We start from the raw sequence: 24,695 nt of genomic DNA, 5'->3' as shown, positions 1-24,695 counted from the left end.
TGTGCACTGCTCTAGATGTCTTACGTTGGGGCTTCTAAGACACAGTGTATCCTAAAAATAACAAACATCCCTACCCCAGCCAACAGCTCCTCCTCTTTGCCTTCCCCACTCCAGGAACAGCAAGCACCTCCATTCACCCAAGCTGTCCAAGTCACAGACTGGCCTTTCTCCACCATTCCTTTCGACCATAACTCACACAACCAACTCCCAAGTCCTGCAGACAGGGCCCTTTAGGAGCTCTAGAATCCATACTCAGTCTGCTTCCAGTTTCTAACTCCATCCTCAGGGCCCTCTCCAAGGCACTCTCCACAGCCCAGGCAGGCTTCTTCTAGCCTTGGGGTGAACTCTGAACTCCAGAGAATAGGAACAAGAAAGCCCTAAGCTCATGAACACTGCCCCACACCCATCCTTGAGCCACAATGGCCTCTTGTCTATTCCTCGAAAGTGCTTTCTTCCGCCTGGGGCTTTGGCACATGTCGTTCCTGCAGCCTGAACTCTTTTCCCACATCTCCTTACCTCTGGCCATCTAGTTATCCTTCAGGACTGAACATTAATGTCTGATCTGCCTCCTCTCCATGCGTCCCTGAAACATCTGTGCTGGGAATGACTTGCAATGTAGCTTTCCTGCTAGATGTGAGCTCCATGAGGACAGGGCACATCTCAGCACAGATCACAAAGCAGAGCACACAGTAGGCACTCAGAAGACATGGTAAGAAAATAGCCTCCTTTCCCCACCTTCCTCTCTTACAGGTTCACAAAGTATTTATGGTTGTCAGATTGTATCCCAGGCAAATGGCATAAGCAATATTGGAAATGGGAAACCTGAAGCCCTGAGCTGGGATGTGAGGCCTGGGAGTACAATGAACGACAGATCCAGGAGTGCTGAGGTTCCTCAGTGGGTGTTCTATAACCTTGACTCCAGTAGTGCTGGAGGTATGCCTTCCAGGTTCAAGGAACTGGACACTAGAGCCCTGAAGGACTGGATTTGTGGCTTCAGAGGTGTCTGTTCTCTCTGCATTAAGGAACTTAAATCCAAGTGGCTAGCCAATGACAGGCTGTGCTTCCTGCCCTCATTCCAGACAGGTCCTAGCCCCACCCAGCCAGTGTCTGGCCAGCAACACATCTGCCTAAGGCATTTAGCTAACTGGCTGCAGAAAGCCACTGCTTCTGTCTGTGTAGGGTACAGTTAGCTGTCACTCACTCTTGAGGGAGGAGGGAGCCCTAGCTGGGCCCTCCTCGGACAGGGCATCTGAAAGGGCTGAAGAGTGGAGTGCCATCAGCTACATTTGAAACTTTCAATTCCTTTAATCGGGGAAAGCCCTTCTGCCCACCTATCGAGTCTTGATTATTTTATTGTTTGATTGAAAAGCTCCAGCTGACTAGGAAGCAAATCTAAGATGTTTCCTGAACCTACCTGGCTCTTCAACAATCCTCCAAATCTCACCACTTAGCTCAGCCTGAGACCCCTCTGTTTTCCTCCAGGAAACAAGACAAAAAAAATCTCCCGAGGGAGATGCACTCACCATGGAAAATAAGGAAAGAGCCACACAAATATTTTTATGGCAATGTTTGACTTGCTTTTCAGTTCTTTGCAAAAGCCAGCTATCCCCAATGTGTGTGAAATAGGCCTCAGCTCGGTGCAAATGTTTTTAAAGCTGTCACACACAAAGAGACTTATCAGAATGTGACTTTACTGATCTCGGCATATGCCTTCAAGGATGCAACAGATCCTCTGGACCACACATACCCTGCTTGAGAGCTACCTGGTGGTCTATGGTATATGTTGGTGGTGAACACTCTCAAACATCTCTCACATAAAAATCTTTCTGGAGATTTATAATGCTAAATCCAAATGTCTGCTGACCATCGCTACCTTGCTATCCTTCTAGGCCTCAAACTCAGCGAGTCTCAAACACAACTCATCACATTCTCCTAAACCCACTCCTCTTGTGTAGATGGCTCTACTATCAACCACTAGGTCACCTAGCTGGTTTCAGAAAACTATCCAAAACTGTCCTGGATTCTCCCTCCTTCATTGGCCTCTACAGCCATCACCTAGGCTTATCCATGTTGGCACTTAAATATTCTTCTGATACACTCGCTGCAACTTAACCTAGGCTTAACCTAACCTTTCACAAAATATATATGACACCCACAAGTTTGTCCCCTTCATGCACTTCCACGTTTTTCGTTTGTTATGTTTTTTGAGACAGGGCTTCCTTGTACAGCCTTGGTTGTCCTAGAACTGGCTCTGTAGACCAGGCTGGCCTCAAACTCACAGTCCTGGAGTGCTGGGACTAAATGCATGTGCCACTACCACTTGACTTAATGCGTGTCATCCTTGCACAGGGGCCATGCCAATCTTCTCTGTATCATTCCAATTTCAGTATACATGCTACTGAAGCAAGCACAGGCTTCTGCTCTCTAATCCCTTCCATCCATTTTCCATGTGCACCCATGAAAGCTTTTAAATCCTAGCACCTAGCACATCATTTCCCCATGAATAAGCCCTGGATGGATCCTGCTTGCCCTCAGGACAAAGTCCCTTTGCTAGCCTTTTCCCTCCACTCTTGCCTAGTACTGGTCCCCTAATCAGTGTTTGCGTGTCTTTGCTGACACCAGACCTTCTAGCTGAACTGACCCCCACGTATTCTAGGTCTATGAGCCTTAGTAGACATACTTCTAAGTCCCTTCCCACAGGACAGGACAGGGCCTTTCATTGGGCACTGCTGATACCAAATTTCTTATGCTTAGAGTTCCAGAATCTTAACTGTCTTCCAATATAAATAGTCAAACGACAGACATGACAAAAGTAGGGGAGAAAAGTAAACTGAGGCACCCAGGGTTTGTGTGCGAGGGGGGGGGCAAGATTAACCCACTTTCTTATAACCTATGCTTCCCTTCTGGGCTTGGAGTGAGTTAAGGGACATTCATCTATGACTCTGGGAGGAAGACTTCAGAGACAATGCTCATTCACTATAGGACAATGGCTGAATCACCACCTCTCTGGGTCTCCATTGACTCAATTGGAAAAATGAGCCCTAGGCTATACACCAAAATCATCTGAGAATCTTTTGTTGCTGCTGTTGAGACAGGGTCTCACTATGTAACACTGGCTGGCCTGGAACCCAGAGATCCTCCTGCCTCTGCCTCGAATTGAAAGTGTGTGCCACTACATCTGTCCCTTGTCTGAAAATCTTTCTTGAAACCAGATTTCCTGGATTCTAACTCCAAGGCTCTGAAGCTGAGAAGACATTTATTCTTCAAGGTCAACAAATGATTCTCAGGCTTACTGAGGGTAGGAAACTCAGAATCAGCCAGTGTCTAGGGACTTCTGCAGCATTTAACTGTTTGGTCTCTGAAGATGTGACCAAGTAAGAACAAACTAGCCCTTTCTGCTACTTTCATTGGTTGTTCTCTCACTCCCCACAAAGCAGCTGATCCCAGCACTCAGGAGGCAGAGGCAGGCTGATCTCTGTGAGTTCAAGGCCAGCCTCGTCTACAGAGCAAGTTTCAGGACAGCCTGGGCTACACAGAGAAGCCCTGTCTCAACAAACCAAAAATCAAGCCAAATAAACAAACAGCACTAACATCAAATCCAACTTCTTTGGCTCCAAACTCTCTCCAAGCCCCAGCATGTGGGAGGACATTCTAGACCTCAGCCATGAGGATTACAGTAGGACTTCCAAATCCCTATATGCATAAACCTTCACCTGGAAGCCTCTCTGGTATCTCACCAGGTTATCCCAGTGACCCAAGGAAGCCTTGGGCTTTATCAGCCTAGAAAATGAACATAACACTCTCCACCAGGAACTAGACAGAGGAACAAAAAGAAAGGGCCCGGAGGTAACTCAGCTCTTCACATGGATAAGACATAATTATTATTTTCACACCATCCACCCCCTACTGCTCTGGGATGTGCCACTGGGACCAAAGACTGGTGATTCAATAAAATCCTCAGGAGTCTGAAGGAGGAAGTCAGCAGGCACATGAATATCTTAGCATGTGGGCTAAAGCGTCTCTAGTCCTTTAACTGAAGTTCAGATCTCTGTCTCTCTCTGTGTATCTCTGTCTCTCTCCCCCTCCTTCCTGCTCTTCCTCTTATACACACACCCTCCCACCACCAATCCTGCCCATTTTGAGCCAATTATAGGCAAGTCCTGTGGAGAGAGAAGCAAGTCACTTGTGCCTACCCCTGGGCTGGCTGTGAAGAGGGGGAGGCGGGCCTCTCACAACCCATGCTACTGTGAATCACATGGCCCAGTGCCCGCCTTGTCAGGACTTGAGAAATTCCTCAGCCTCTTCTTCAAAAGGGTTTTCTCTCTTCATGCTTTATTCTTTAAGTCCTCAGTGGGTGAGGACTTTGCAAACAAGAATCTTACAGATTCCTAGATATCATTCTCTAGATGAGGGCAACTGAGGCATCAAGAACTGAAGCCATTCATCCAGGGTCACATAGTGAGTAAGTTAGGAATGGCTAGACGGGAGACCAAGTCTTTCCCTGACACCCTTTTTAATCCCAATCTTTACTTTTTACTAAAATAAAGACTCCCGCTGGGCACTGGTGACACATGCCTTTAATCCCAGCACTTGGGAGGCAGAAGCAGGCAGATCTCTGTGAGGTCAGCCTGGTCTATAGAGTGAGTTCCAGGACAGCCAGGGCTACACTGAGAAACCCTGTCTCAAAAAAGAAAACAAAAAAATGTAAAAAAAAAAAAAAACCACCATGCCATTGTAGAACCAAGGATGTAACTGGGGAAAAGGATCCTGAGAACACTGTATTGATGTGGGGAGAAGACAGAAATGGTTTGGGAAGAGTACTCTGCTTTGGAATTCAGAAGAACTGGCGGAGTAGAAAAGCAAGCTCAGTATCAACCCCATGTTGACTAGAGAGGGCAGAGAGCAAGGGTCAAAACCTTCCTAGCTACTGAGTCCCAGACCAAGAGTATTTGCTGGGTAGGAACTCACTGGTCTCTTAGGCAATAGTTACAGAGGGCCTACTGTGTGGTCCCTTACCATCTAGTCAGACATTTGTTGAAGAAAGATTTATTGAGTACCTGCTATGTACTAGCTACTAAACTAGTCCCTTAGGTATACAGTATAGAACAAAGCAACAGACACCACCCCCTTGCCCTCAAGGAGCTCACATTCTGGCGGCATTAAGAGCAGCAATAACCAAGTAGACACAAACAAGAAGATACTTTCAGACTGTATTAAATGTAAGGATAGACACACACTGGCAGCTGTGATGGAGAGTCACAAGAGGGGCCCTACTTAAAAGTGGTCAGGGAAGGTCTCTCAGAGGGGACATTTGAGCTGAGACCAGAAAGATGAGGAGCAAGCCAGGTGGAGGGCTGAGGGAAGGGCTTGCAGGCAGAAGGCAAAGCAAATGCAAAGGCTCTGCACTGGGAGAGTTGTGGGTGTCTGGGGATCTGAAGGGAGGAGCTAAAAGAAAGTATGGATGAGTAGCCCCCTCTCCACAGCATGTGTCCAGGGGAGTTTGGAAAGCCAGCAGAAGCAACAAGCAGGGCACGGCATTAAAGGGTTGTGAGCTGGCTACCTCCAGCTCACAAGGGTGTGTGTGGTGCGCGTGCTGAACTCTCCCAGAGGCTCCATAACTATCCAGAGAACAGACAGCAGCGAGAGGCACATCCTGTCTGTGTTTTATGCTTCACTAACACTAACTGTTACTGCTACCTGGTACTGAGCCACCCACAGTCCTAGTGACCTGTGGAAACTGAGATGTGAGCCATGGAAGCAGTGAGCCTCTCACCACCTCCTTGAGTCCCAGGGAAGACAGGGCAGGTAGGCACTGCTCTTCCTTCAAGGCTCCTAGACTCAGGCCCACGTGAGAATATCCTAGAGGCTCTAGTAGGCTGCTCAGGTACTCAGGGCTATGAAAAAGACCAGCCAGGTCTGTGGCCCCAGCCTGACCTAGAGTTGTTCACCACTGCAAACCCAAGCAACCATCCTGATTATCTGTCCAAACAATCTGCTGGCCCTGCAGCTGTCCCTTCTGACCTTTCAGCTCTCTTCCTACCTACCAGCCCCTTCAGGCTCATCTCCACCTTTCTCTCTCATCAGCACCTCCTACCTCTTCCTTGCCACCCTGTACTCTGATCACACACCCCTAGCAAAAGCACAATCTAGAATCATCAGCCCACCATCTCCCTCCCTCCCTCTCTCTCTCTCTCTCTCTCTCTCTCTCTCTCTCTCTCTCTCTCTCGTTCTCATACTTCAGGGCTACTGAACACAGTATGGGGGGTAATCACATAAGTAGAAAGCTTGGCATTACTCTCCAGACTCAGTTTAGGGAAGCAGAAAGACCACGGATTTTGGACTCTACTCTGGTTTTGAATCCAGGCTCCATAATGACAGTGTGACCTTGGACAAGTTACTTCTCAGAGCCTTGGTTTGCACCCCCAAAAAATGTGGTTGATGATATCCACTTCAGATGGCTCTGGAAGCTGAAACAAGAAGCCTAGTAAAAGTACCCAGTTCAGAGTCACGCACAAATGTAGGCACTTAGCTAATGGGAGACTTCTTTTCTCCTATTCCCTCAACCGCATCCCCATTGCTGCCTTGAAATCCTGCCCCCTTTTCTTGGGAGTGCTTCTTCTCCTATTAGCCTCAGCAGTTAGAAGAGAAAGGAGTCTTAAAGACTGAGGGCACAAGGAAAAGAGAAGAGCAAGGAGCAAAGGCTGAAAGAACTGGACGGAAGGCTGCGGGAGGGGGAGGAATAGGGTTTTAGGAGACCCAAGGGGCTACGGTGAGCATGTCGGCCCCAAGCCCTAGAACAAGAACCCGTTCCCAGTACCAGGCCTTGGCCCAGGTTCCCATGCTGTCTGGATCACTCACCAGGCCGAGGCTGCGAGCCCTCCAGGTGGTAGGAGAAGCGCAGGGCCCGGTGGTGCTGTGGACTAGGGCCGCAGGGCAAGACCCGGGAGCTTGGAGCGGCCCCCAAGCTGGCGTCCGAGGATCCGACAAACTGAGGATCCAAAGGGCCTCCAAGAGCCGAGCCTGAGCCCCTGCGCACCGGCAGACCGGGTTCCAAGACTCCAGGGTCCGAGTCAGCACAGGCCAGTGGAGCGGCGCCAGGGGTATTCGTCGCCGAGCGTTCGGGATCCGAAGGCCCAGGGCCCCCCGGGACTCGGTGGCCATGCATGGTCCGGGCCTGGGCGCGGGGCCCGGGCTCCCCGCTTGGCTCCAGTTCCTGGGGCGGAGGCGCGGGCGGAGAAGGCCCGGCGCCCGGCGGAGCAGCGGCCTCAGGCTCGGGGGGCGGGGCTGCGGGTTCAGCCCCACTGCGGAGACTCGAGCCCCCGACCCGGGCTCCGGCCAGCAGCCGTGGCGGCAGCAGCAGTAGCAGCAGCAGGAGCCGCGGCCACCGCTGTTGCCGCGCCAGGCATCGCCGGCCCTGGCCCCAAGCGGGGAGTGGGCTCGGCGGGGCCGGGGGCCCGCTGGGGAGCGCTGTCTATGCAGCTGCGGCTGGGCGGAGGGTCGGGGGCTGCGCTAGGAGCCGGCCCTCCCGATGGACGGCCGGTCACTTCCGTGGCCGGGGGCGAGCGGCCAGCCGGATCCCGGCGCGGGGGGTCTCTCCTTTCTCCCGGAATGAGAACCGACCTGGGTTCTCTGGGCTGGTCGGGAAGGGTTCTTCCTCCCGCCGCAGCGGAGGCTGGGGGCGGAGGAGAGGGGAGGGGAGAGAGGAGAGGAAGGAGGGAAGAGAGGACGGCCGTGGCCCGGAGGCGCGCGTGTGCCGCGCTCCCCTTCTGCTAGGCTTGCCTTCAGGCAGTGTTCCAGGACGATGCTCCAGCCGCGCGGGCAGAGGAACGGGCCGGACCAGGCTTCTCCGCCTTCGGTCTGGGTCTCCGCCGCGGCGGGCGGGAAGAGCCCTGGGAACTGGGGGCGGGGGGGGGGATGGGGAGGCGCGAGCCGTTGCTGAGACAGCCGCAGCCACCGCGGCGCTGGGACCCAGTTACTAGAGTCCCGCCCCCCTCGTCGGGATTTGAGCTTAGCCACGCCCCCTCGCTTGGGCCAGTTTCACCTCTAGCAGGAGTTTAAGGCCCTCCTTCTGCTGGCCCTGAACTTCCCTTCAGCTTTCCTTCCCATCTTTCCGTGGTCCACCAGATGCAAATCTCCCGGCTCAATTTCCAAAAGCGACCCTTCCGTCGCATCTCATATTTTCTTCCGCTCTCCCATCACTCTCTTTCCCAGAAGCCTTTCCACGTATTTCAGAGTTATTAAGCTAGGCTTGGCTCATAGTGATTCTTTACTACTCTTCATTCCTCAGAACAGATCTCGTCGTCCTTTACTTTCCCACTCTTTTAGACTTTGTTCCTTGTTTTGTCCGTTATCCGACTGGCAACAACTCAATCCTGAATGAGTCCAACTGTTTGCCTTATTTTCCCCATCCTTGTGCCCAGGCAGCTGAACACTACTGAATAACACCATACCGTTTTCTAGATTTACCTCATGATAAACCCTCATTTCCCAGCTTCTGAGTCCCTCAGAATTGACCCATCTCCCTATTAGTAGTCAATTTTCTCTTCCATTTCCCCACCATTCCCTAGTTAACGCTCACCCACAGTGGCCATTTCAAATCTAGTCTCCCCAACATCTTGATTTGCCCCTTAGTATTCAGCAGATAGAGCCTACCTCTTACAGCGTGGACATCAGAGTAGAGGCCTTGAGTTCTTGCCGCAAACCTCTGAAGTTGTCCCGTGTTCCTTCTCAACGACTTTAAATACACTCAGGTATCTTTCATCTAAAAAACAAGCACCAAAAATTCTTTTTTCTCCCTACAAATGACTCAAGACTTGCTCACACTCAGCTACCTCATTTCCTACCTCCCACTTACCTTTAACCCTGCTCCAACTCATCTCTGCTACTCCCCCCCCCCCCCAAACTGCTTTTTTATCAAGGTCTGCCACAGCTTATGTCACGAAATAAAAGAATCTTTCAGAGGTCATCCTATTTGGCTTTTGGGTAGCATTTAGGTAGCGCTAGTGACCACTCCCTCCTCCTGAAATTGCTTCCCTATGACATAATGCCGTGTTTATTTTTCTCCTTTCTTCCTTTTCAGGTTATCCCTTGTCTCTTGGGATCTTTGACCTGAGCTCTCTTGTCTTCTCTTGTGCTATTTTTCTGGTCTTTCCCTCAATATCTCATTTGCTTCCACGGCTTTGATTATCAATTCTTGGCTGATTACTCTTAGATACTTCAAATCCAGACATTTCTCCTGCCCGACATTCAGCTGTTTATAAAACAGTGTTGCTTGCATATCCTAAAGAAACCTAAAATCTCAGTTTTTCCCTTACTCAAGACATCCTCAATGAGTTTGTGTTTTTGTACCTCACCTAAGTGAAGGAGCTAGGTCAAAGTAGAAACCTGGGCTATATCCCGGCTCTTCTCTCTCTCTCTCTCTCTCTCTCTCTCTCTCTCTCTCTCTCTCTCTCTCTCTCTCTCTCTCTTCTATACCCCCATGCAATTACCAAGTCCTGTCATTTACAGGACTATCTCCAAAGTCTATTTATGCAGTCTCTTGATTTCCATTGCCACTGCCCTGGTGTAGGCCAGCACAACTTTTAATCTGCATTACCTTCATAGTTTCCCTCTTTCACTCTTGGTCTTAATTATTTTTCATCTGTGGGCATCAAACCCAGGGTCTCATGCAAGCTAGGCAAAATGCGCTCACTTGGAAGGCAAGTAGTCCTGGAATCTATTCTCTATACTGTATGCAGCCTGTATTATTATTATTATTATTATTATTATTATTTGGGTTTTCAAGATAGGGTTTCTCTGTGTAGCTTTGGAGACTGCCCTGGAACAACTTACTTTGTAAACCAGGCTGGCCCCGAACTCACAGAGATCCCACCAGCCTCTGCCTCCAAGTGCTGGGATTAAAGGCGTGCCCCACCACCACCTGGTTTGCAATCTCTATTTCTTAAAAGAGTTGTTTATTCATGTATTTTATGTATATGAGTGCTCTATTTGCATGTATGCTTGCATGACAAAAGAGAGCATCAGAGAGATCCCATTATAAAGGGTTGTGAGCCACCACGTGGTTGCTGGGAATTGAACCTGGGTCCAGTGAGAGAGCAGCCAGCCCTCTTAACCACTAAGCCACCTCTCCAGCCCCATCCCTGATTTGAGACAAGATATTCCAGGCAGGCCTTGAACTTGTGATCCTTCTGTGGCTGCTTCTAGAGTGCCAAGATCAAAGGCACGTGCCACAAACCTGGCCAGTCTATATCTTGGGAAATTGAATCATACCTTTCACAGGTTTAGAATCTTTCAAGTCCCCATGGGTTCAAAAGAAAGTTTACCTTCTTTAACATGGAAGTTCAGCGGGGCTCTTTATGATCTGTCTCTGTGCTAGCCTTTCTAAACCTCAGTACTTTAATTAAAGCTGAAAACATCCTAAGACTGTTGGCTTGGTCCATTGAGCCTCTGGAGGTTTTTTGTTTTGTTTTGTTTTTCCTTTTAAAAAAATCTTTGATAATTTTCTACGCGTCTGAAGGTTTGGGGTTGTTTTGATTTGCTTCTCCGGTGTTTGGAGCCAGAGCCCTCACTCCAGTCCAGGCTGACCTGGGGCTTGCATCAGTCCTCTTGCTTCAGGCTCCTGAGTGTTGGGCTCACAGCTGAGTTTCTGCACGTTTTGTGGCCTTTGCGTGAAACTCTCTTCACTTTTCCCTAATTCCATTTCATTTATCTAAGTTTCAGCTGACTCCACGAATGTCTCTTGAGCATGTAGTCAGGGCTCCATGTGAGACACTAGCTATGCAGCCGGAAGAATCCCAAACCAGAGAGTGCACAGTGAACTCCACCCTCACAAGGAAACAGTTCAGCCCTGGAGATGCTATGACATCAATGAACACAGGATTACGGCACAAACATGCACAATTATAAACTGCGGAAGGCTATGACTGCACGGAACAGAGCCACAGGAAAAGATGTGGGGATTGGTGGCGGTTAGCTTTAGGGGTCTGGCAAAGCTTGAAATGGAAGGTTAGATTGAAAGAATGAAAATCAGCAAATGAAGAAAGATGAAAATGTTCCAGGGAAAGGGTTCAGTAAGTAGAAAGATCCTTTGGAGAATTGGCATTTGCTGACTCAACCAACCTCAAGTCAAAAAGAGTTGGGAAAAGGCTGGGTGTGGTGGCACACAACTTTAATCCTAGTCCTTGGGAGGAAGAGGCCTCTGCAGTTGAGGCCAGCCTGGTCAACAGAGCAAGTTCCAGGACAGCCAGAGGTACATGGAGAAACCTTGTGTCAAACAAAACAAAAACCAAAACAAAAGCCCTGTACTGAAAATGCACAGATGTTTCTTCTTGTCATCATTCCCTAAACAACACACTATAACAACTATTTGCAGAACATCACGTTGTATTGGGGATTATAAGTCCTCTAGGATGAAAAAGTATGTAGGATGATATGTATGGTTTAGTTACTAATGTTAGGACACTTTTGCTTTTTGGAGATGGATTCATGTTATGTTGTACAGACTATTCCATTTTATATAAAGGACTTGAATATCTACAGAGTTCACTGTTCATTGGGTGGGTGTCCTGTATTCAATTTCCCAAGGATAGCAACGGACAACTTTAGTTAGGAGCGAGGGGAAGCCTGCATACTGACAGCATAGTGAGTCAAAGGGAGAGTATTGGGATATGAGGTCAAAGTAGACAGAACTGGAGTGAGTATCTAGGACTAAGGGCAATGAATTCTAGTCTAAAGACAATGGAAACGTATTAAGATAGTACTTTTATTTTTAATTAATTTTTAAAAACTATTTTTAATTATTTATTTTTATTTCATGTTCATTGGTGTTTTTGCCTGCAGGTATGTCTGTATGAGGGTGTCAGATCCCCTGGAAGTGGAGTTACAGACAGTTGTGATCTGCCCTGTGGGTACTGGAAATTGAACTTGGGTCCTCTAGAAGAGTAACCAGTACTTTTAACCACTGAGCCATCTCCTCAGCCCCTAATTAATTTTTTTTTTGGTTTTGTTTTTTGACCAGACCGACCTTGAACTCACAAAGCTTTTTTTTTTTTTTTTTTTTTTTTTGAGACGGGATTTCTCAATTAGCTCTGTAAACCATGCTGGCCTCAATACAACTAATATTTTAATAGTAGTAATGTTATTATTGCTGTGTGTATGGTGGGGGCATGCTCCACAATACATATCTGGGGGTCAGAGGACAACTTGTGAGAGTTGGTCTCCTATTTTTCTGTGAGTTCCAGGGATCACACTGAGTTCACCATCAGGCTTTTGTAGCATGCACTTTTACCAGCTGAGCCATCTCCCTGGCCCATGAAGTAGTAATTTTAGTTGTGGATCAAATTTGCAAAATGCTAAAACCAATTTGAGAAAGAAGAAGAAAATATCATAGTGGAGCTAGGCATGATGGCACAGGCCTGTAACTTCAACTTCTGGGGAAGCTGAGGTAGAAGGATCACAAGTTCAAGGCCTGCCTGGGTTATGTTCAGTTCAAGACCAGCTTGTACTATTTAGTAAAATCTTGTCTCAAAATTAAAAAAAAGTAAAAATAAGTGGTAGTGGCTGCCTAGAATGTCCAAGATCCTGAGTTCAATCCTCAGTACCAAGAAACAAGCAAAAACCCAAAGAAAATGAAGTAGTAGATTATAGTTTCTATTGAAAAATTAATTTTTGTTGGGCATAGTGGCACATGATCCCAGCACTTAGGAGGCAGAAGCAGGTAGAGAGTTTTGTGAGTTCAAGGTCTACAGAGTGAGTTCCAGAACAACCAAAGATACACAGAAAAGCCCTGTCTTGAAAAACAAACAAAACAAAACAAAACAAAGAAAGAAAAAAGTAGTCTTACTATTTACCTTCATTTATTACTTTGTTTTGTTGACACAGGGTCTTACTATGTAACCCTGACTGGCCTAGAACTAACTATGTAGACCAGACTGGAATTGAACTCACAGAGATCCACCTTACCTCTGCCTCCCTTGTGCTAGGATTAAACCCATGTGCCACCATACCCAGCTGGATTATTATTATTATTATTATTATTAGTAGTAGTAGTAGTAGTAGTAGTAGTAGTATTTTGTCTTTGAAATAAAATAGAAAGAGGAACAGGTTTTCAAGGGGAGATCAATAGCTTAGCTGTGGTAGAGGCAGGCGGATCTCTGTGAGTTTGAAGCCAGCCTCAAACTGGTCTACAGAGTAAGTGAGTTTCAGGACAGCTAGGGCTGTTACACAGAGAAACCTTATCTTGAAAATAAAAAGAAAAACTAAAAATGTAAACCAGGAGACTGGAGAGATAGCTTAGCAATTATGAGTGTTTGCTGTTCTTTCAGGAGACCTGAGTTCAGTTCCTAGCTCTCAATTCAATTCTCTTGGACAGCTCACAACTGCCTGTAACTCCAGTTCCAGAAGATCCAATACCTCCAGCCTCCATGAGCACCTTCTCTCATGTGGCACACATACAAACACACATATGCATACAAACAAACAAATATAAATCTTTTAAAAATGCAAACCAGGCATGGTGGTACACAATAGTGTCCTAGCTATCCAGAAACAGGCAGATCAGTGAAGCCCAGGAGTTCCATGCTCGCTTGGACATTCGAGCAAAGCCATGTCTCAAAAATGGGAAGTGAACCTAGGGACCAAGAGAGAGCTCTCCCCTAGAGTAGTACTCCTTGCACACACAGGCTGAGAGTACATAATTGGGTTCACAGAAGCCTATTTATAACAGCAAGAAACTGGAAAGGCAAGTACGAGATGAATAAATGAATACAGTGAGACACTTTTATATATTAGGTCATGGAAAGGAAATAAAAAATAATGAAGTGTAGGTACATGAACCAACATCAGCAAGATTAGGAAATCTAATGCTGGCCGGACGGATGGTGGTGGCGCACGCCTTTAATCCCAGCAATTGGGAGGCAGAGGCAGGTGGATCTCTAAGTTTGAGGCCAGCCTGCTCTACAAGAGCTAGTTCCAGGACAGACACCAAAGCTACAGAGAAATCCTGTTTCAAAAAACAAAACAACAACAACAAAAATCTAATGCTGATTTTAAAAGTTACCGGAAATATATTTAAAGAAATACATGCAAATTAAACCATCCATGAATATGTTCTAAAACCATACAGAAGAGCAAGGGAAAAGAAAAATTCCAAGCCAGTAGTTACCTTTCAAGTAGGAGAAAGAGATGCAATTGGGAAAGGTTCCAAAGGGTATTTTATTAGTAGTAAATAATTTGTCTTTGAAACTTGCTGGGAAGGGTGCATAGGTAATTGTTTTATTGTGTATTCAAGCTGTGCATATAATAGTAGTCTAAACTTTATAATGAATATCTTGAAAAACAAATGTAGCCTTGGCTGGCCTGGAACTCACTAAGTAAATCAGGCTGGCCTTGAATTTATAGAGATCTATCTGCTTTTGCCTCTCAAGTGCTAGAATTAAACGACCACACCCAGTTTAATAGGTATTCTATTTTAACAAGTGGGACTAGTGGATTAGAGTGCTTGTTGGCATGAAATTTGACACAGAACTCTCACTGAGGTCAAAGAAACAGAACCCCTTCCCTCCTCGTCTCTGAAGTGGGACTAGGTATGTAGAGAACCTCCTAAGAAACTATCTGTCTGTCTGTCTGTCTGTCTGTCTGTCTGTCTGTCTGTCTGTCTGTCTTTTTGAGACCCGGTCTCACTAGGTAACCTTGGCTGTCCTGAAACTCAATGTAGACAAGGCTGGCCTCAAACTTACTTCTGCCTTGCTCTGATTGCCTGCATGCTTCTGCCCCCTGAGTGCTAGGATTAAAGGCATGAGCAATCATGCTCACCAAAAATGATTTTTTTTTTCTAAGACAGGAAATGCTAGATTGGTTTATGCTGGGAATGATCCATTAGAAAAAAAGCGAAATGGGACTGGGGATGTAACTCACTTGGGAGAGTATTTGCTTAGTGTGCACATTGTCCTGGGTTTGATCCCCAGCCCTGCATCAGTTGGGTGTGGTAGCACATGCCTGTACTCTGCACTAAGGAGGCTGTGCTCAGCTATATAGGGAGCTTGAGGCCAGACCAGACTACTTGACACTCTGTGGGGGTGTATGTGGGAGAAAGGGTGGAGACTGGGATCTGGGGCATTGGGCTTGATGTGGGGGGTGCTGGGATTTGGGGCACTGAGCCTAAGAAAGGAGAACTGCCCTGTCTTTCTTGCCCTACTTGCCCTAGTCCCAGAACCAAGGATACACATACAAATGGATGGAGTTAGCAGGTGCTTGTAGACTCACTGCTAAGCTTGCCTGCTTTGAGTTCAAACTGAGCTTTCTCTCCCATCAGACAGACACTGAGATCCTCACTCTCCTTGTCAGGGCATCCTCACTCTCTGAAAACACCCCGTCTATGCAGCAACTCTCCCAACTGTGGCTGCGGAGCCTGACTGCTTTCCTGATGTCTAGTTTCAAAAACATAACTTTGTCTCTTTTTTTTCTCATCACTCTCCTCCTGGGCAGCTGCAGATGTCTTCAGCTTCAGGAAGAAAACAAGGTTTTACTCTTCCATCTGTTGCCATGCTGAGAATTCAGTGTTCAAGAGACCAGCTTGCAAACAGAGAGCAGACCCTTACCCACCAACTAAGCGGTCTTATTTTATCCTGGACTTCCTAGCCTCCCGGAACTCAATGCTAAAGCCTGTGGAGCCCAGGTTCTGCTGCACACCCGTGGGGTTTCCAACCGTTTCACAGGAAGTGGTGGAAGGATTATGGAGAGGGGCAGCCACGGTCAAGGTCATACAAAATAATACGAGACGTGTTGGGAGGCAGCATGTGGTTAAAGGTGCAAGTTCAAGTCACCTTCCTCACCCCCAAATTCCAGAGCACTTTATCCCTTGGGATATCTTTGCCTCCTCTCAGATAGGACTGACCTTTCTTCCTTTCTCCCAAATACAAGAGCCCTTGAGGGTAACTCCATATCTGATTTTTTTTTTGTGGCCCCCGTGGAGCCTAGCCTAGGCCAGATGAACAATGGGACAAGAAAATCCTTGCTACTGGAGAGGACCCCAGAGAATAAGTTTCAGGCGTGAAGAGGATGAGATGTGTGTTTCTATGAGAATTATCACTTTGGGCGAAAGGATTTAAAGCAAGCAATGAATGTGAGGTGGAGATAGTTTCAAAACAACAAGCAAGCAAACAGGAGATAGTAGGAAGATGAAGGTCCTGTAACCGTTTTGCTTGAGAGGTCTCTATGTAGTCCTGGCTGTCCTGAAGCTCTTTACAGCCTAGCCGGCCTTGAACTCACAGTGATCTTCCTGCCTCTGCTTCCAAAATGCTGAGATTAAAGGGGGGGAGTACTACCACACCCAGCTCTTAGGATCTGGCTGATGGCATCTAGTTTGCCACTGAAGGTTGAGACGATGTCATTTTCTATAGAAAGAATACAAATAGTATTCAGGCTAGGCAGTGGTGGCGCACGCCTTTAATCCCAGCACTTGGGAGGCAGAGGCAGGAGGATCTCAGTGAGTTCGAAGCCAGCCTGGTCTACAAAGTGAATTCCAGAACAGTCAGGGATACATCTTGTCTTGTGAATATATATATATATATATATATATATATATATATATATATATATATATATATATATATTCTTCAGCCCTTAATACTATAGTTGACAGAAATTTGATGTTGAATTTATTTTTAAACTTTCCTTTTGTGAGGAAGGGGCGGTCGGGTCTGCCATGGTTCATGAGTAGAGGTCAGGGAATGAATAGCAGGAGTCAGTTCTTTCCTTCCACCACAGGGGGCCCGGGGATCTAACTTGGATCCTCAGACTTGGTGGCTGGTGTGTTGTTGGGCCCTAAAGCCCCACCGAGGAGGAGGTCGCCTCAAGAGACACTCTAACCCCGGTTGATGTAATAGCAAGAAAAATTTTTATTTTGCTGCTGTGGCAGAGGTCCCTCAGCCTCGAGAGGAGAAAGACCCCTGCTTTGTCTACTACAGGCTCTTTTAAAGGAGAAAACCACAGAATCAAGGGGGTAGTACAGAATCAAAAGGGAGAGTCTAGAAATCATTTGTCAACTATTTTGACTAGTTCATTTAATGGTCAGCTAACTCTAATTGATCAATGCTGTCGCGGTTGCTGGGTTGGTTGAACAAGGAGGAACACCTGCAGGCTATCTGCAGGTCTCACCCCGGTTCCAGAGTCTGGGTCTATTGAAGAAAGACTACAAAGGGGATGGAAAGGACTCAAAGCTCCAGTGCACGCGTGGTTGGTTACCAGGATCCTGGTTCCCAGGAAGGGGGTGCAGTAATATTGAGGTGCCCCAAAGTCTTTCAGTGTGACCTGCCGAACCCCTCAGTGGCCCCAGAAATTTGTGTTTGTTTAACAATGGTAGTTTAAAAAGCTTCAGTTTCACCAGGCAGTGGTGGTTTCTGCCCTTAACTCCAGCACTCAGGAGGCAGAAGCAGGTAGATCTCAGAGTTCGAGGCCAGCCTGGGCTACAGAGCTAGTTCTAGGACAGCAGGGCTGTTACACAGAGAAACCCTGTCTCAAAACAAAACAAAACAAAACAGGAAGGGGAGTGGGGAAAATATAGCTCAATTAAAAACAATAAAGTATAAAACAACAGAAGCAAAACAAAATAAAATTATTTCAGTTGTGCAATAGTAATCTGTACATTTTAGAACTGGTGTCAAATTTGATAGAACTTGGCCAGGCAGTGGTGGCACACTCCTTTAATCCTAGCACTCAGGAGGCAGAGGCAGGAAGATCTCTGTGAGTTCAAGGCTAGCCTGGTCTACAGGAGCTAGTTTCAGGACAGGCTCCAAAGCTACAGAGAAACCCTGCCACAAAAAACCAAAATAAATAAATAGATAGATAGATAGATAGATAGATAGATAGATAGATAGATAGATAGATAGATAAAAGTTAGTACTCTCAATTTTTCACTGTTCATTAATCAAAGCCCTGAAGAGATCCAGGGAAACAAGCGGTCACTAACTTTCATATAAATCTGCCCCTCAACTACCTACTTGAGGAAGCTTTCTTTGTTTTCACTAGGTTAACTTTATCTCAGAGTCGGTTATTTCTGCAATTCATAGAACTTTCCCACTCTGACATAGCTAGGTCTGTCTTTCTAGTAGATGGTGGAAGCTGCAGAGGACCAAGACCACTCGTCCTGGAGTCCCTGCAATGCCCAACACATCTTCACTGCAACAGAATGCCCTGGTCAAATATGCAGGCCTTAGAAGCAGGCTGCTCTTTTGTCTGTCTGGTTTTTTTTTTTTTTTTTGAGACAGGGTTTCTCTGTGCAACAGTACTGGCTGTCTTGGAACTCACTAAGTAGACCAGGCTGACCTCAAACTCATCGAGATCTGCTTGCCTCTGCCTCCTGAGTGCTGAATCTGGCTTTTTGTACCTTGTGACCTTTGACACTTATTCATCATTTGGAATGTCAGTTTCTGCATCTGCATCTTACCAGTTATGAAAATTTGATGACTGTAGTGATTTGAAAGAAAATTGCCCCATAGGGAGTGGCACTATTAGGAGGCGTTGCCTTGTTGGAATAGGTGTGGCTTTATCAGAGGAGGTTGTCACTGAGGGTGGGCTTTGAGGTTTCTGATGCTCAAGCCAGGCCCAGTCTCTCTCTCTCTCTCTCTCTCTCTCTCTCTCTCTCTCTCTCTCTCTCTCTCTCTCTCCTCTCTCTCTCTCTCTCTCTCTCTCTCTCTCCTCTCTTCTCTCTCTCCTCTCTCTCTCTCCTCTCTCTCTCTCTCTCTCTCCTCTCTCTTCCTATCTCTCTCTCCTCTCTCTCTCCTCTCTCTCTCTCTCTCTCCTCTCTCTCTCTCTCTCTCTCTCTTCTAGTTGCTTGTGGATCCAGATGTCTCTCCAACATTATGTCAGCTTGCATGCCACCATACTTCCAGCCGTAAGGATAATGGACTAAACCTCTGAACTGTAAGCGAGCATGCACAGCCCCCAATTCTAATGATTGAGAGCTCTTCCCATAACTGGTATTCTATATGGGTGGAGGACACGGCCATGAGTAACAGGCCCCGCCCCTGCCTTTTTGACCTAATACAACAGTGGGTTCTGTACAGACCAATGTCAGCTGTGGTACAGCCGACAGACTCGTAAATGGTTGTTTGATTGAAATGATTTCATCCTTTTGAAGCAGTGTTTTGATATGCAGTCCAGACTGGTTTAGAATCCTGCTTTAGCCTCTGGAGAGCAGGGATTAAAGGTGTGCTCCATAATGCCCTGCTTATTTTTTTGGGGGGGGGACAGGCTTGCCCCAAATTCTCTATGTAGCCGAGGATGGCATAAATTTCTGACGTTTCTGCCTCCACCTCTGGAATGCTAGGGCACAGGCTTTTATGAAGAGGTAGGCATCAACCAAACCCAAGTCACATGAACTAGATTTGACCTTGACCTCTTTTGTCTCTATTTCTCCTTCGGTTGGTCTCAGCCTCCCACTCCACCATCACTGCCACCACCTTAGAGGCGTGCTGCATCTCTCTCTCTTTTGCTTTTTATTTTTGTCTGCATATGTCTGTCTGGTTCTTTTTTCATGCTTCTCCTATTCTATTTCATTGCTCCTCTCTTCTCTCTTTCTCTGAGGATAGAACCCATGGCCTTGCTCTCTCTCTCTCTCTCTCTCTCTCTCTCTCTCTCTCTCTCTCTTTCTCTCTTCCTCCCCCGTTCCTCCCTCCCTCTCTTAAAATTTCATTTCTCCCCACAGCACAAGGCAGAGTTTCTCTGTGTAGCCTAGACTGTCCTAGAACTCACTCTATAGACCAGGCTGGCTAAGAACTCAAGAACTCCTCCTGCCTCTGCCTTCTGAGTGCTGGGACTAAAGGCATGTGCCACTACCACCGCCTGACAAATTTAGAGCTCTTTATTTTATTTTGTGTGTGGAGGTGTTTTGCCTACATGTATGTCTGTGTGCTATGTGCATGTTTGTTGCCCAGGGAGGCCAGAAGAATGCGTTGGATCCCCTAGGACTGGAGTTACAGACAGTTATGAGCTGCCACATGTGTGCTGGGGATTGAACCTGGGTCCTCTGGAAAAGCAGACAGAGCTCTTTACCTCAGGGTCATCTCTCCAGCCCCTCTGCTCCTTCTCCAAGATTCTTTCCCCGTCTCATTCTTTCCCTCTTGCTTTCTCCAGCTGTGATTTGGGCCACTTGTCTGTGCCCTGTCCCTAATACATGGTCTTCATCTAGGTTTGTCTCTGTCCTTATACCCAGACTACATTGTTTGTTTTTTTAAAAAATATGTATGTATGTATGTATGTATTTATTATGTATACAATTTTCTGTCTGTCTGTATGCCTGCAGGCCAGAAGAAGGCACCAGACCTTATTACAGATGGTTGTGAGCCACCATGTGGTTGCCGGGAATTGAACTCAGGACCTTTGGAAGAGCAGGCAATGCTCTTAACCTCTGAGCCATTTCTCCAGCCCCCCCAGACTACATTGTTATCCCTCATCTGCACCCCACAATTTCTGTCTTGTTTCTCTTTCAGCTTCTGTCAGTTCCTTGGCTTCTTTCAAATCCATCCTACCCCTACTGTTTGTTCTCATTTATCTTCTCTCTGGTTATCTCCAACTCACCTTCCTAATTGTGGTGTTGCATTCATCCATTTATTTCTTCCTGTCTTTCTCTTTTTTCCTTTTTTTCCTTCTTTTTTTCTCTTGTGTTCTTCCTGTCTTTCTCTAGTCTAACTTTTCTGTTCCAACTTCCATATCTGTCTTCGCCTCTGCCCTCCCCCATTCACATTCTTTGTCCCTATCAACACGTTCATGTTATGAACATATCAGAAGAGTTAAATGCATGTTCACACTGCTAGATTGTTTGCATTGAGTCTCAGCAGTGTCGCTGCCTTGCTGTGGTGTCCCTATCTGTAGAACAAGATAACGATAACAGTACTCATGCTTCATGTGTTACTGTGGAGCTAATGAGCTAATATATGGATAACTGGGGGAATAATACCTCAGAAAGAGCAAATGCTCTATAAATCTATTGCCATCACCCCATATCCATCTTTGCTTAATTCCACTTATTCCCTCCCAACCTACATTTCTTTCTTTTCTTTCGTTTTTTGTTTGTTTTTTGAGACAGGGTTTCTTTTTTTTTTCACTTTCATATAGAAGTCATTTAATTGATCTTTACTAAGAAAATGAGCAATTTTTTTCTTTCCCAAAGTCTAACAATTTCTTTTTCTTTTTTTTTTAAGGAATATCCAGGTTTAATGGGAGACCTGCGTTCTCGGGTGGCCCCGAGGGGGAAACTGGGAAGCCTTGACAAAGTCTAACAATTTCAAAACAAACTCGATGCTTCACAATATTCTGAAAATATTTGAAAGTTTTCTGTTTCATTTCATTTCATTTTTATTGAAAACAACTTTTTTGTAAAGAACTTACTAAAGATAGAAAGGAAGAAAGAAAGAAAAAGTGAGCAAAAAAAGAAATATAGGTAGATAGATAGATACATACATACATAATGATGGAACTAGCTAGATTAATGTAGCTACTCAAGCAAGTGCTTACCCAGATCCAAATTCCATATACTTTAATGAAATTCTATACAGCTACAATAGCCATCCTGAAGTTGTGAAGCTTTGTTTTACTTTATAAATAATATCAATCAAAATTTCCACTTCCTCCCCTCTTCCCACTTTCCTCCTGTTCCCCCACTCACCCTCTCCCCCTCCCCCTCCAGTCCTAAGAGAGAGCAGGGTATCCTGCCCTGTGGGAAGTCCAAGGCCCTCCCCCCTCCATCCAGCTTAGGAAGGTGTGCATCCAAACAGACTAGGATCCCAAAAAGCCAGTACATGCAGTAGAGACAAATCCCAGTGCCATTATCATTGGTTTCTCAGTCTGCTCCAATTGTCAGCTACATTCAGAGGGTCCAGTTTGATCCCATGCTCGTTCAGTCCCAGTCCACCTGGATTTGGTGAGCTCCCATTAGATCAGGCACACTGTGTCAGTGTGTGGACCAAGCCCTCGTGGTCCTGACTTCCTTGCTCATATTCTTCCTCCTTCTGCTCTTCAACTGGACCTTGGAAGCTCAGTCCAGTGCTCTGATGTGGGTCTCTGAGACAGAGTTTCTCTGTGTAGCTTTTGAGCCTGTCCTGGAATTCTCTTTGTAGACCAGGCTGGCCTCGAACTCACAGAGATTCACCAGCCTATGCCTCATGGGTGCTGGGATTAAAGGCTTGGGCCACCACCGCCTGGCACCAACATACATTTCATTTCTTTCCTTTGAAATGATTTATTTTTATTTTGTGTGTTTTGTATGCATGAGCACCACATATATGCAGTATACAAGAAGGCCCAGAAGAGGACACCAGATCACCTTGGAAGTGGAATTACAGATGGTTATGAGCTGCCCTGTGGATGTTTGGAACCAAACCTGGGTCCCTTTGCAAAAGCAGCAAGTGCTTTTAATCACTTGGCCTTGTCTCCAGCCCTCTCTTATTTCTCTTTAGACAAGGTCTTACACTATAGCTCAGGCTATACCGCAACCCACCATGTAGTCTAGTCCAGGCTGACCTCAAACTCATGATAATCATCCTGCCTCAGTCTCTTGAATGTTAGGATTGTAGGTAACAGACACCATGTCCAACTGCTTCTGCTTCTTCTTCTCCTTCTCCTTCCTCCTCCTCCTCCTCCTCCTCCTCCTCCTCCTCCTCCTCCTCCTCCTCCTCCTCCGCCTCCTCTTCTTCTTCTTCTTTTAGATAGGGTCTCACTGTGTAGTTCAGGCTGTTCTCAGAGCTGCCAGTCGTCTCGCTTCAGCCTTCCGAGTGCTGGGATTACAAGCGTGCACCCTTATGCCTGGCCTCTGCCCTCCCCTCATTTTGCTATTATTTTTGGTACAAGATCTTACTATGTAGCCCCCGGCGGCCCTGGAACAGCTACAAAGATCAGGCTGGCCTCAGCCTCAGAGATCCTGCTTATTCCTGCAAAGTGCTGGGATTAAAGGTGCGCCCCCCTCACACCTAGCCTTTCTGCTCTCACTCTAATGTAGCTGCTCTCTCTCTTCTGACTGCATTCTCTGTGTTCATCCCTTGCATGTGTCTCTTCTTACTTTCAGTCTCAGCTAAGCTAGGTCCTTTTTCACACAAACTGAACTTCGTTTCTCTGTATCTCTTTTTCCACCTGCCTATTGTTTTGCTCTCCATTTCTGAGTGTCTGCTCCAATCTATCAAACCCCATTTCTTAGTCTCCGTTTCATAGCTCTCTAATCTGTCTCTTGTCCCCCTCTATTGAGATGTAGTTACTAGAAACAAAAATCCAAACAAGAGCCTGGTTCTGTTCATTTGTCCCGCCTTCATGGGTCTTTGTCTGGCTACTCGGAAGAGTTTAGACTGGAATTAGTCTGGTAGATAACGTGAAGCTATAAAAGGGCTCAGGAGGAAGAAGTAGGCCTGGCAAGAGGCAAGTGGCAGGGTGTGGAATTTCATGGTTCTGCCAAAAACCTCCTGAAAGGCATGGCCTCTGAGGTCAAGGTTAGCATAAACCCCCTCAACGCAGCCTCTTGAAGAAAGACAAAGAATGCTGCATTTATTGAGAGGACTGGGAAGGGGTATTTTTCTGAGTGAAATTCCATCCGGAAGCTGGAATCTAGAGTATTTCCTGTTGTAATGTTTCTTCCAGACATGGAGAGTCTAAACTTGCCACGTAACACGTGCACTCCTTACGTGTGTGTGTGTGTGTGTGTGTGTGTTGTGTGTGTGTGTGTGTGTGTGTGTGTAACTCAGTGAAAACTCAGAGTTGCATTCGGAACCCACCATTATTAGTGACCTGCCCACATGCAGAGACATGAAAATACTCAGAATCACTAATTTTCAGAGATGCAGATACTCATTTGTTGGCAGAGGTGCAAGAATACAGAGACATTGAAAACTCCTGGAACTGCCCCTTCCCGCTCAGAGACCTGTGCAAACTGATACAGAAGAATAGCTAGCTACACGGAGGCATCCCACCGGCTTCCCTTTGAAAACTTTTAGTCTTATATTGCTGCATACTCAGAAGAACAGCAGAACATCATGTATAAACACACACATTCATAGATGAGTATGTGAAATCATGGAGTCACAACTATTCAAAGTCTTGGAGTTACACATAGCCAATTTTTGGAAGTGCAAGGGAGCCAAACTCCCTCCAGTCCCCAAATGATAGATAGACTGTGCCCTGCTGCCCCCTCCATGCTTTTGTGAAGGCACTGCCGAACATTCCCGCCTGACTTTTAGGAACTAGACAGAAATAATTTGAAAATTTGGGTAAGATAGAGAAATATAAAATAATAAAAATGTTATAAATATAAAATAATAAAATGTTATAAAGTATTATAAAAAGAACTTGAGCAGATCACTATGAATTTAAAAAACTTGAAATATAACTCATGAGCTAGGGATTTAACTCAGTTGGTATAATGCTTGCCCAGCATGGACAAAGCTTTGGGTTTATGGTTCACACCTATGACCTTAGTCTTTGGGAGGGGGAGGCAGGAGAATCAGGAGTTCAAGGACATCCTTGGATACATAGGGAGTTCAAGGTGAGTCTAAGCTATGACTATCTCAAAAAATCAAATCTAAAATGGTGGTCAGGAACCTCCCTTCTCCATCAACCCAGGTTCAGATGGTTTTACAGGTGCTTTTCATAGACTTTCAAGAAACACTTTGCTAAATCCGGAGGTGGTGATGCATGCCTTTAATCCAAGCACTCGGGAG

At 46.3% G+C, this 24,695-nt stretch overlaps 1 protein-coding gene and 1 non-coding gene across 2 annotated transcripts in view; both read right to left on the bottom strand.

The window, feature by feature from the left end:
• The window catches only part of Fgd1 (FYVE, RhoGEF and PH domain containing 1), a 43,004-nt gene extending 35,839 nt beyond the window's left edge, over nt 1–7,165 (bottom strand). The window contains exon 1 of the mRNA XM_038316985.1: nt 6,859–7,165. Coding sequence (XP_038172913.1) covers nt 6,859–7,165 — 307 coding nt within the window. The remainder of the gene's footprint in view (nt 1–6,858) is intronic.
• LOC119805594 lies at nt 2,300–2,411 on the bottom strand. The gene has a single exon (XR_005283921.1). It is a non-coding gene; the product is annotated as a U6 spliceosomal RNA (small nuclear RNA).
• Nucleotides 7,166–24,695: the final 17,530 nt, after the last annotated feature.

The sequence above is a fragment of the Arvicola amphibius genome, chromosome X (assembly GCF_903992535.2).
Source record: "Arvicola amphibius chromosome X, mArvAmp1.2, whole genome shotgun sequence".
In the NCBI taxonomy this organism is placed as follows: Eukaryota; Metazoa; Chordata; class Mammalia; order Rodentia; family Cricetidae; genus Arvicola; species Arvicola amphibius.
This window is presented reverse-complemented; position numbering and strand designations above follow the sequence as displayed.